The sequence below is a fragment of the Manacus vitellinus genome, unplaced genomic scaffold (genome assembly GCF_001715985.3).
Source record: "Manacus vitellinus isolate BGI_N305 unplaced genomic scaffold, ASM171598v3 scaffold_44_pilon, whole genome shotgun sequence".
Lineage (NCBI taxonomy): Eukaryota > Metazoa > Chordata > Aves > Passeriformes > Pipridae > Manacus > Manacus vitellinus.
In genome coordinates, this window is record NW_021940565.1 from 5810458 (window position 1) to 5822957 (window position 12500).

The 12500-nt window shown below is 38.9% G+C and overlaps 1 protein-coding gene across 2 annotated transcripts in view; it reads left to right on the forward strand.

Moving 5' to 3' along the window:
• The first annotated feature begins 495 nt into the window (after positions 1-495).
• NEK7 (NIMA related kinase 7) overlaps positions 496-12500 on the forward strand; it is a 59814-nt gene continuing 47809 nt past the window's right edge. The window contains exons 1-2 of one of the 2 annotated variants that reach the window (XM_018079076.2): positions 496-838; positions 11659-11743. In XM_018079076.2, coding sequence (XP_017934565.1) covers positions 11687-11743 — 57 coding nt within the window. In that variant the 5' untranslated portion in view covers positions 496-838; positions 11659-11686. Of the gene's footprint in view, positions 839-9504; positions 11744-12500 lie in introns of those variants that run through there. The other variant, XM_008926840.3, reaches the window with a different exon arrangement.

Below are 12500 nucleotides of genomic sequence, written 5' to 3' on the forward strand. Positions count from 1 at the left end.
TGGGGGAGCTGGGGGCAGTAGGGGAACGCTGGAAGGGAGGCATCCTCCGTCTGTTGGGGATGCCCCCCGTCCTTGACCTTACCGAGCGCCCCACCTCGGTTATTTCCTACTGGCCCTGAATTCTGTTCTGTGTCTGTGCGAGCTATACCTGCCTGGCCTTAGGGTTTAGAAGTTCAGAAAGCTGTCAGCGGAATGTGCTTTGTTTTGGTCTGCGTTTTGTGAGGAGCGTCATTTCTTGAATGGTAGAACTTAAAATATTCACCTTAGTTCTGGTAAAAGATGATGGAAGGGTGTTCATTAATCACACGAGCATTTGATTATTATTAGAAAAAATGTTTTAATTTTTTTCTCTTCTTGCACCAACTCAGTGGTAACTTTTTTGTCACCTTCGAAGTGATAGCAATGTTTTCTCAGATTGCAGATTGCATCACTTCTTGGGAAAGGTCACACATACACAGTAGTTTCACTGACTGTAGTGGATATATTTCCTATATAAAGTTGTATTACAAGCTTGAGATGCAGAAATTTCGGTGAATAATATGTTAACCCATAAAATACACACTTTGGATTACCAGAGGATTATATTGGATGAGTAGATTTGCTAAATCAAGACAAATGAAATTTAAAAGTATTTTACTTTCCAGGCTATTTAGGAGACAATTCAAGTGTTGCGGTGCTGTAGAAATGTCTGTATTTTAAACTTCAGACTCACACTATCTTGAGAGAGAGGAAATGCAGTAGAAAAGAACCATGGGCTGTGGAAAACTTAGGCAGAGGAAGGAAAACTGTTGTGTTATGGAAAGAGGGAAACTTACAAGCCATGTCCGACAGCTTTCAAGTAAGAAGGTGAAGCCCTGCAAGTTTCTTTGTTTGTTTTTCTTTTTTGATACTGGAAGAATAATATTTAAGAGCACTCATTCTTTAGTTTCAAAACATGAAGATGCTGTATTTATAAATATTTGATGTTTGGAGAAATGACTTCTCAAAGCACACTTAAAGATTCTTCACTGTAAGGGTGGAAATACTGCCTTTGTCCTAGATATCTTGTATTCAACACACCACTTAGTCATTGCAGTAAAAAAAATAATTTAAAAGCAAATCAAGGAGTTCTATCCAACTAAATTTTTTTTCGTTGACTTATCACAGTGTCTTCCAGGGTCTACAAGAATTAGGAGTTTGTTTCAAAAGAAGAAAAAATTTTAACATTTTGGAGTTAATCTGAAGGCCCGTGAGCAAATGAGAAACTCAAATGAAAAACAGAGCGCAGGAAGTTAGTTGCTAATTTTACTGTGATCTGTGGTATCTTCTGAATTGTTAGATAGATAGCCTATCCATGCCTTTCTCTTTTTTTGTGTAAGAGTTGAGCTCAGTTGCACAAAATAGAGCCAGTCCTGTGTATTTGTCCGCAGAGACGATTTGGAGAGGCAGTTTGTTCATATGTGCAAAACCCACCTATGTTTAGTAAACTCTCAGTCCAGTTCTCTGCATTTATACCAGCTCTACGTTCAGTTGTATTGCCATCGATGCTGTGTTGCCTTCTGAAATTTTACATTGTTCCAAACATCTGTGCTGAGTGGTTGAGTTCACATTACCTTGGAAAGTCCCCTGGGAAAAGTCAAGCTGCAGTAACTTCTTGTCTACCTCCAAGGGAATTTTTGATTATTCAGAAATCCTTCCTGATTCCCGAGGAGTAGAATTTAGGAGGGGGTGGGGATTATTTTATGCAGGTTAATGCTGTGGATAGTCATAGGAGTTAACTGACTAATTTCCAGAGAATTTGTTCAGTTTAGCTGCGTTACATCTGCTTTGCAACAGAGACGAAAATAACTGACCAAAATACCAAAGTGGTGATAAGGACAGCCTTTAGAGCACTGATTTGCTGTGTTTATCACCATTTGACCTCCCTGGCCACATGGGAAGGAACTGAGCTCTAGACTGAAGTACATCACCTTGCTATGTGTTTCCTATTTTAGTAAGTATTAAAGTGATTCTTCCTGTCAGGTTAGTTAAAAAAGCTTCAGAGAAGCAGTGCTATTAAAATGAGTTGCTTCTCTGGTAAAGAACATCCTGTGCATTTGTCTCGAGCACATGGAACATAACTATGCTTTAGTTGTGATTTTTGTAGCTAGAAAATACACAGTATGTTTCAAGTGCTGTTATTCTCTGTTGGGCAAACAGAACACATACTTAATTAAGGGAATTTGTTATAAAACTTTAAAGAAGACATTAAAAAGAGGAGTTGTTAAGAAAATACTATGAATAATCATGTTAAAACCTGGTTGCATGTAGTTAATCTTGTGATATTAGTGATTTTCTTGCTTTGGGTTACAGGTGACAGAGTAAATAGACTGCTTGCATCATGGGGCATTTGAGAGTCTGCATTCAAGCCTCTTTGCTTTAAGCTGCTTGGAATGATTTATAACAAAGTTATTGCTGTCTTATTTAGTAGCTGGGTTTGTGTTGGACCAGACTAATTACTTCACAATGTCATAAAAGTACATGTAGAGCTTGTAGATTAGATTCTTGTTGAAGCCTTTGGGGAGATTTGAGTTGGATGCTGTGAAGTGTTGATGAACCAGTCATTTTCAGTGCATTTTAATTTTCTGTTGTCAGTGTATAGTGTTGACAAAACTACTGATTCCTAGAAAGCTGAAGGCAAAAATATCACAAGTGAACTTAAAGTTAATTCTAAAATAAGAATTAACTTGTGGTGGGAAAATGTATAGCATTCTGCCCTGTAGAGGCCCTTCTTCTGTACCCTTTTTGTTCTCATCTGAGAGCAGATCCAAAAAAGGAGTTGTCTTTGCAGCAGTGAACTTCCAGTCCTTGCCCTGACTGAAACTCAGAAGTGTGTGTTAGGTATGTGGGCTGTGTGTGAAGTTCATGGAGACAAGCAGGACTTCATAGGAGGAGTAGCAAGCAGCCAGCAGAGTACTGAATGCACAGCTAGTCCTCGAGGATACTCCAGAACCACAAATTGATCTAGCATATTTTAGGCAGTGGCGGTTTAGTGTAAAACATAGAAACAGCTGTGAGCTTAAGTGTTGGCCTGCCTCTGAAGTGAGTGTGCTGGCTGCTACCTGCTTTGCTTCTGGACCCAGGGATCCTGGATTACTCACTGTTGTTATACATGATTTCGGGATTCAATGGTAATGCTGCTCAGAGGGTCACTGAAAGCCTGGTGTCTCTTTTCTTTATAGTGCTTCATTCATTTTTATCATCTTTGGGCTAGCAAACTATATACTGCAGGTATATTTTTTCACCTTACCTGCAGTAAGGTGTTGTCTTGCACTGCTTTCTCAGATATTTATACATTTCTTTAAGGAGTGTATGTAATTTGTTGTTAAATGTGTTCTTCATCACCTGTAGCAACATGGGCGTTATCAGACACAGTTGTGGCGCAGTGGTATCCACCCAACCTTCCTTCCAGGATGTATTTTCCCTGTACCTAGCCATAATGGGTTTATCTGACAGTGCTTCCAGTCTTTTAATTTGTCCTGCGTATTTGTTAACTATGTGAAGCTCACCTGTTTACACTTTTAGTAAATCTCTTCAGTATCTTTTTGTGAATAATTTGTTTTTACAGATGCATTTAAAACCATCCAGTCATTAGGGAATGATCTCTTCCCTCTCTGCATGTGGGAGTTGTAAGGTTTTGGGGTAGTAAGGCTTTCCAAATCATGTCTTAGCTTCCTTCTTCTGAAAAATCTTTGATTTTTTTTTTTTTTTTTTTTCATTTTGTCCCCAGTTTGACTTGTTACCCTGGTTTATTCTCCTTCCATTTAATTTGCTTCCTAGTTCTAGTTTTCCATACAGTGTTTTGTTGACAAAGCTCTTGGCTTGTTCAATCAATTGCCTTCTCTCTGTGCTGGCTCTTGCCTTCCAGTTACAGCTTTTTTGAGTTGAAGTGCTTGTTCAGCTCCATGCTAAGGGTGAAATACAGTTAAATGTGGTGAGCTAATGTTGGTACTGTTGCCAGAAGGGAGATGTTCTGTTTTTTCTACAGTTCTCTTCCTACATCTCCTGTCCTTGAACTTCCCCTGTTTTTTTTCTCTGGTGCTCACCAGACTCCTGCATGCCCTGGTTCTGCTCACTGCTTGCGGAGCATAAGCCCAGGTGCTTTAGAGAATTAAATCAGCTCAGCACCAGGTCCAAAGAGTTCAAGATGGGAATGCAGGATCATGTGGCAGAAAAGGGAGGGAAAGCAAGACCTTTGGTGTTACTGAGCTATTAGACTGACTTGTATAATTTCATGTTAGAGATGTAGTTTGGCAATAGATTGAACTGATCCAAGTTAGGGCTGTTCTAGTCCCAACTATGTCCTCCCCTCTGTCTTTTGCCATCATGATTCTGTCCTTGTCTCTACAATGGTACGATTTGGGGAAATTAACTGGGAAAAAGTGACTTTTGGTGAAGGTTAGTTTTCAGCTTGTTTCAATTCTCTTACCAGGACTCTGGGTAGCCACAGGAGCCTCCCTGCAAGGAGGGTCTGGGAGTCATGGCTGAAGGCAGGGGAAGCAGCAGCATCATGTAATCAGTTCATGCCATCTTAGAACTTAATTCTTACAGAGGCAGGAGCACAGCAGAGTGTGATGTGGGCTGAGGATTTGCTTTCCTCATAGTATCATAGTTAGATACAATACTTCATTCCCTGTAAAACTTTTCACTGTGATGTGATCATGATCCACCTATGTCCCTTATAACTGGCTATTCAGTATGAAGAAATGGGTTATCAAATTTCTTTCAGGTGAATTGACGTTAAATGAAAATGCAGAAGGCTGCTGCTCAAGCAGTTTCAGTTGTGTTTCTTCTTCAGTTCACATGAAATAACAAACAAATAGTTCAATAAGGGGCAAGTCAGTGCATGTACAACCCTTCGGGAGCACCTTGCAAGATAAGCAATCTACTGGAGTGACATAACTGAAATAGAGAGGGAGAAGTAAACAAAGTATAATGTCTTAAATTGTGCAAATGAATGAAGAGGAAGGGGAGCAGACTTGCGAAGCGAGAGGGCTTGGACTTTAATCTTCTAGTCAGACAGCACTGAGTGAACTCTTAGTAGATGGGGGAAGACAGTAACTGCTGTATGTGTTTTCAGGGTTGGAATGGAAATACACCTGATAAGTTGGGCCAAATGGATGACAAAATTGCATGTGAATCGTTAGTGCATTCTTTTACATTTTTGGAAATGTATGATTTGTGTATGGCTGCTTCTGTTCTTGCTAAAACCAACTTTTACCCCAGCTTAACTCTCGGTGTGTTCTTTGAGTGCTTTGACTGAACCACCCATGAGTGGGGAATTTGGACATAAATTTGCTGGAAAATGCAGTATTTCCATTTAGTTAGCTGATATCTACTTGTCGATTAACAAGGACTGGGGATTTGTATTGTCCAGATTCAAGGCTGTCTCTGCAGAGGAGAGGAATGTCTTGTCGTCTTGTGGCTTTTAGGAACTGTTTCTAAAATTAAGGCTAAGTTCTAAAATTAAGGCTAATCCTACTTGAATATAGATGTATACAGATTGGTATTCGATCACTTTCAGCACTTTAAAAGTTGCGTATGCAACTTTCCTCTGTTGTGGATGCTTCTGCAGAGAATTTGACAAATGAGTATGTATTTTCCACACTTGAGAATACCTTCTATTTTTTTTTTTCCCCTGGACAGTGTGAAGCAAATATTTGCTATTAACCAGCAATGGTAAAAATGAAATATTCTGTGTACACACAGTTAGGTATAGATGTGTAATCTGTAAGAATGTGCTGACGTGTGTATATCTGCATATATATGTATTACTATGCATAGATATAAAGTATGTGTATATATAAGTATCCTAATAGGGATAAATGACTTTTTATTGTGATAGTGATTAACATGGTCTTCCAGTACTGAGTTTGCTTTATCTCTTGCCAGTTAGTCTTGGCAGAGTTCAAGTGGATGTCAGTTTACATACATTTTGAGTTATTAATGCTTGCATATAAAAAGACATGTAAATATAAACATTATAAATTGCAGCTACACCCAGTGTTGAGTGGGTGCTGAAGTGTTGATCAGTGTTGGTGACCTTACAAAGTGTAAGAGCTGGGTTTGACCAGCAAGCCAGTTCCCTCCAGTGGCCAAGCTTTTGCCTTAAAGAGGTTAAGAAATTACTTAAGACAGTCCGGTATATAAACTAATACTGTGACTGTTTTTTAAGCTGCTCACATCAAGCTGAAGGGCCGGGCTGTCATTTCTGGGTCTGAATTTTGTCTCCTCCCACGAGGTATGTGGCTTTGGTCTCAGAGCTGAGGGTTATGTCAGTGTGACTCTCCAGCTGACAGAGAGCAGTGCTGGAATTGGACTGGCACGCTCGGGCTCCCTGGCACACACTGCTGGGATTAACAGTGGTGTGGTGGGCTGCCTGACTGTGTTTGGGATATTCAGTAAGGCATTTGGAAATCTAAACCCTTGTTTCCAGAGCACAGGGCTTTTTTTCAGGTTCAAACAGGGTGACTGAATATTCTACCTACACTTAAATTGTGCTTTTGGGTAGCTGAGAGTCAACACGTGATATAAGCAAATGGGAATATTTCTTTAGCCTGTATGCTTATATGCAAACTAGTATTAATATATGGTTTTGGTTTTGTTTTTCCCCTCAACTGACAATGATCCTTATCTTTGAATTTAGCTAGCAAAGAGAGTTGAAAAGTTTAGTTATCTAAACCTTGCCATTTTAAATCCAAGTTAGATACTGAAGAATCTAACTTGAATCCAAAAATAGGATGTGTAGGGTATTAAATGGATAATTGTTTCTGGAGAGCCTTGGCTCTAACCTAACTCAAATAATGGCTATAGTAAAAACTAAAAATACCTGCCTTTAATTGATTGTGTAATCCAGAAGTAAACATAGTACATTCCTTCGTTTGTGAACAGCAGCTAAATTGACTGTGTGCCTGATCAGCACATTGTGAACTGGTGTAACTTCATGTTTCTCTGTGTTAGCAATGATGTGGAGTAGTTACGTCTATATTTTGCAGAAAGAAAGAAGACTGAGATACTCAGATTCTCAGCAGAACTGTAACACTCTGAATATTCTGTTAAGTAGCTGCTGCTTTTGCTTTTTTCTTGAAGTAGAGCTGTTTTTGCTTTGACGTTGATTATTATATATTCTCACTTAAGATGCAAAATTGATAACCAAGTGCATAGCATGTAGCTAATGGAAACCATGTATCACCGAGACTATTAATGATGTTTTCTATGGGAAAACATTGTATTTTTATTGTTGTAAAATCTGCTGTCTGTTAAAGCAATACCATTTTTGCCTTAAGACCATGAAATGTATTTCAATGTGAATACTTTAAGGACTTGAAGCTATGAAACTAGTGCTTAAAAAAAAATGTTTCACGTGATTAGGCAGTGCATTTAAGCTTTTTCTCCTGAAGTAATTTGATCAGGTTTGTGAAGACTTAGTTGCTAGACTTAAGTGACAAGGATTTCAAATTTTTCCTAGGTATCTTTCTTTTTAAAATGTTATTTTAAAATACATTCCAGTGATCTGAAAGCAATGAGCTCTGGCTCCTGTTCAGGAGTGTGTCCTCTGCTCTGACTAATAGTCATGGGTAGTCCCACCTCTGCTCTAGCAGGCTGCTGGAAACTACCTGGAAAGCTGAGTGCCGACTGTGGGATGTGAGCTTGGGGTATAGGAGCGGGCCCTTGCCTTTATATCTTTGCATAATCTTCAGATGTGTGGGCAGATCTCTGAGAGCGTTGACAGGTGGCCACTGAGGACCTGAATAGGGACAGCGAGGCCTGTTTGTGAAGGAAGGAAAGGGTGTTACTCCCAGTTCAGGCAGTTGCAGTTTTACTGGTGAGGACTTGGCTTCCTTTTGCTGTCTTGGGGAGTAAATAGTGTCAATTGGAGGAGTTCCTGTGCAGTTGTGATTTCAAATGAAAAATGGGTTGTGCTGTCTGTATCCCCAGGTACTTCTTCCTGCATCCTTTATGTATAGGTGCCACCTACTGTTTCAATCAACTGAAAAAGTCAAAGATTTGAAATATTAGTCATTAACCAGAAGTCATCTCATACCTGTAAAGTGTTAGCAACCATAACCTGAGTGTAAGATTTAGCATATATGGTTGTGTCCTGTGATCACTGTTGTGTGCAGGCTGTCTGAATGCAAATGATTTTCATCTTCAAAACGGTGAACATTGTCTTTGCAACAGAAATGATTCAGAAAGTGTTTCATCGTTCCTTTCTCTGCAAGTGGTGTTCTGTAGGCAAGGAGTCCTTTCCCTCTACATGATTGGTTTGAGAGAGTTTAGAAACATGAGTAACATTTGGCCCCTTGGGGGTTTTGGAGGGTGGTGCTGGTGTAGTTGACTCGCCCCTCTCCTCCTCTGTTGTCTGTTTTCCGTGAACCATTATATATTGTGGTGATGGATTTGCAAAAGAAGACCTTTTGTATTGCTTGTTTAAAGAGGTGACAGATACGTCACAAATAGATGTGTTTTGTGATTGCATTTCAATTTTCAACAAGCGTAGACTCTTTGCAGTTTTTTTAGTGTCTTTTCACTGTAAATTAGAACTTGAAAACGATCTTTGTAAGAGTAACAATTACTGCCTCAGTTCAAGTTTAAACTTGATCAATATTATACCATTATATTTTGACCTGGAGTTAATATCAAGGTGAAAGGCATGCCTCACAATGAAGTCTTCAGGCAACAAAATCCAGTTCTTGCTTATGATGACAAACAGTACAAGATTCAATTTGCATCCTTGCCATCTCTTTGCATCCTTGGGATTTTGTATGATGAAAATGTCAGATTTCTCTGAAATGTGAATCTATCATTGCAGTCTTCAAAGACAAAAGCAAATTAAAAAAATAGAATAACTTTGGTATATGGGCATTAGATACTGATCTTTTGTCTTTCTGCAAAAGTAACAACAAATCCACAAGTTAATCTTCCATGCTTTGTGTGGTAGAATGTGTCATCTCTTTGGTCTGCTTGTTTTTTATTATAAAACCAAGCCACAGAAGGTGGAGCCACTGGCAGTGATAATATGACTTCTCCCATTTCTACTCTTTTCCCAGATTCAAAAAGGGAGAAAAAAAGAGAGAGACCAAGTCCCAAACACTTGGATGGATGTGTCCCTGACCATTCAGACAAGATGAACATGTTGTGTAATTCCTGAATCAACATACATCATCTAAACATTTCAGCTTAGATTTCATTAATCTTGGGTATATATTTGCATTAGGGGATAAAGAGTTTTGTGTTTACTTCTTTTCCCTGGACATTTTGAAACAAGTGTCTGACCCATAGGAGTTATCTTTTGGTGCATTACATGATCAGGATTTTCAATACTTAAACATACTTAAACCACACACAAAACCTTCAGTAGAAATACTGATGCTATTGAAAAGATTAAAATTCTTTTAAAAGACTTAATTCTTCTAAAAGACTCTTCAAAATAGCACTTCAGAAAAGAATTATTGCCTTTTTAGCAGTGATGGAAAGATTTCTACAACAAGAAACTAGCAGAAGATTCCTTATTCCTTCCCCAGAATTTATTGCAACTGGATAAACCCCTGTGAATCTACCTGGAGAATTTAGATGAAGCTTTGTGACAACAGTTTAATTTTCAGTGCTGCTGTGTTATGATTTCTTGCCTTGGAGAGGAGGTTGTATGGGAGATGCTTTAGAACTTGCCAGAAGAAGTGTTAGTGTTGGTGTCCTAGTGCTGGCTGAAAGATTGCCTGGTCAGTGGTGTGTGCTGTCTCTGCCAGCTGATTCACCCTTTCTCAGCATGATCCCTCTGACAGTCTTAGAAGTCTTGGCAATTCCTACTTCTTTTTTCTGCTTCTCACTGTGGTTTGATAATTGATTTTTTAAAAATTATTCATTTTATTTTGACCTGCCTGAAACTGCTTTTTTTGGATCTTTTTTGTCGGTGGACTAGTTGCCGTTAATACATTACAACAGGAAATTGCTGCCTGTCTGCTTCATACAGGAGTATGATGGGTGGGAAGGCAAAGCCTAAAGGGACCCTTAGTTGCTCTGGAGGGTGGCTGTGGTTTGGTGTTAGGAATAGCTAATGGCACTGGGATGGTGGGGGGTGACTGCTTTAAATGGGCCAGGGAGAGCAGATCACTAATGATTTGTTTGTGTATCCAATCCACTGCTTAGTACCCAAGGTGGAAACTGTGTACTCATGGAGAAACTTTGCAAAGCTGCTTTGTGATTATTTTGTCTATTAGTAATGTTATCACAACAATACTGCAAGAACAACAACGGTGCTGTGAGCACGAACTGTTCGTTAGTTTCTTAAATATTTTGCAATTAAGCCTTTCTAAGGTTTTCTGCTTTCTGTTATTTCTAGCCCTTTTAATACTCTATAGACATTATTGGGAAGATTTGCATGCGTTTTAACAGCTAATAGATTCTGTGCTTTCATGCTGAACTTTAAATGTGATTTGAGAAAACTTTATGTACTCACTCTAAACAAAGATCTGTGGAATGTAAATAGCTTTGTATTCAGAAGTACATAGGTTTAGCAGAATAAATTTGTCATAGGAAATTTCCTAATGTTAAATGTTAGGAGGTATCATAAAAATTGTTTTATGTCTAACTATCTCTAGAACATTCAGGATTTGGGGCAGGAAATAAGAAAAAAAATAATAAATTGAAAAGAAAGAATAGTATCCCTGTCAGACACATGACTCTTATTCCTCCAAAGATCTTGGCAGGTTTGACCAGGTAGATACTTCATGTTGGTGTGATGAAAAAGTTGTTCAGGGCTTGCCTCTTATTTGTATAGAAGTTTATTTCCTTGTTTGCATTTGAAGCTGCCAGGGAACTTTCTGTTGTCTTCATCTGCACAGAGGTGGCCCCTGTAGGCACCAGTAACTCTGGTACTGCACCTGCTCCCCTCAGCAGTGTTGAATAGCCTAAGAAAGGATTCACTTAGTTGAGGAAAAAAAAGCCTTCTGAGTATTTGTGGTTTTGTCTCTCCTGTTCTTCCTAGTAATGATTCAGTGGATTTTACAATGCTTATGATTGGTCAAAGCCTTGGGAACTTGGCAGGGATCTTCCCTGATGGGAAATGAGAAGTTTGTGGTTAAGAATAGAGGCTGTGCTTCTAATATAGTATTTCAAAGGCCTTTTAGCTAGCTTGTCAGAATGTAATGAGTGTACCTGGTTAGCTTTTTTCTATTTAGGTGCAACTACTCTTGCATACTCTCTAAAATCTACAGATTTTGCAACGTAAACCATATGTGCGCTGCAGTTTTAAGTCTTCTGCTGATCTGCTATTTCCTGTGCTGTCCATAGGTCCAAGGTACTGGCCAGCAGGTATCTGTGAAGTTAAAGAAGCAGTTGGTGATGTTAAAGAATAATGGGATGATACAGCTTTTATTAGACAGAGCCATTTGTCTGGTGCAAGTAGTTTTAATTCACATTTTTTAGTAATAAGTTCAGATGCGTATAGTGATTTATTAAATTTTATAGAATAGCTAAACATAAAAAAAATCTCCTTTCCCGAACAGTGCAGGGTTGGAATAGTTAAATGTTCATAAACTCAAGCATACAAATGAGAAGATGGATTACTTTGTTGTTCTGCTGATTTCATCAATCATAAATACAGACTGAATTACAGTGTAATGACTGTATTTTTCTTTTCAGGACATAAGGAACACTCGTACGTTACAGAATGGATGAACAATCACAAGGCATGCAGGGGCCTACTGCTCCACCATTTCAACCACAGGTACATATATCTGGTGTTGTTTTTTTCTTTAAACTTATTCAAGAGTGGATGCTATCATTTCTCAAATAGAGGAAGAGATAATTTTATTTCTTGTTGGAATAATGAAACTGTAAGCAGATAGATTGTGTTCTGGTGATCCTGAAGTTAATTGTAATTGTCTACCAGCGTGTACTGGTGCGTGACATTATTGCTGCCAAGGTGCGGGGATTTACACTTGCCTGTGTTGAACTGCATGAGGGTCCTGTCAGCCCATTTCTCCAGCCTGCTGAGGTCCCCTGGGATGGCATCATGACCCTCTGGCACATCAGCCATTCCTCCCGTGTTTGTGTGTCCCGTGAACTTGCTGAGAGTGCTCTTTACCCCATCATCTGGATCATGAATGACGATGTTAAGCAGGATTGGACCCAGGATGGACCTCCGAGGTATGCTGCTAGCTAGTGGCCTCCAACTAGACTTTGTGCCATTAGAAGCTCATTTTCTATTTGAAATTAGGTGCCTGAAAGCTCTGACCTAGTCTGTTATCTGCAAAGTTAAAACACTGTACTTCGTTACTTCCAAGGACGTTTCAGAAGTGCAGGTACTGAAATACTCCCAAATCTCTTGCATATTTTGAAAAGGATGATGGAAGAAGATAAAAAATCTGAGGCATTAGACTTCTAAGTTACAGAATTTTTACAAGAGTAGAATTTTTTGTTTTGTTTTTTTTTCTCCAGAAGCTGAAGAACAATAGTTTGTTTTTTCTTATACAGAAGACATT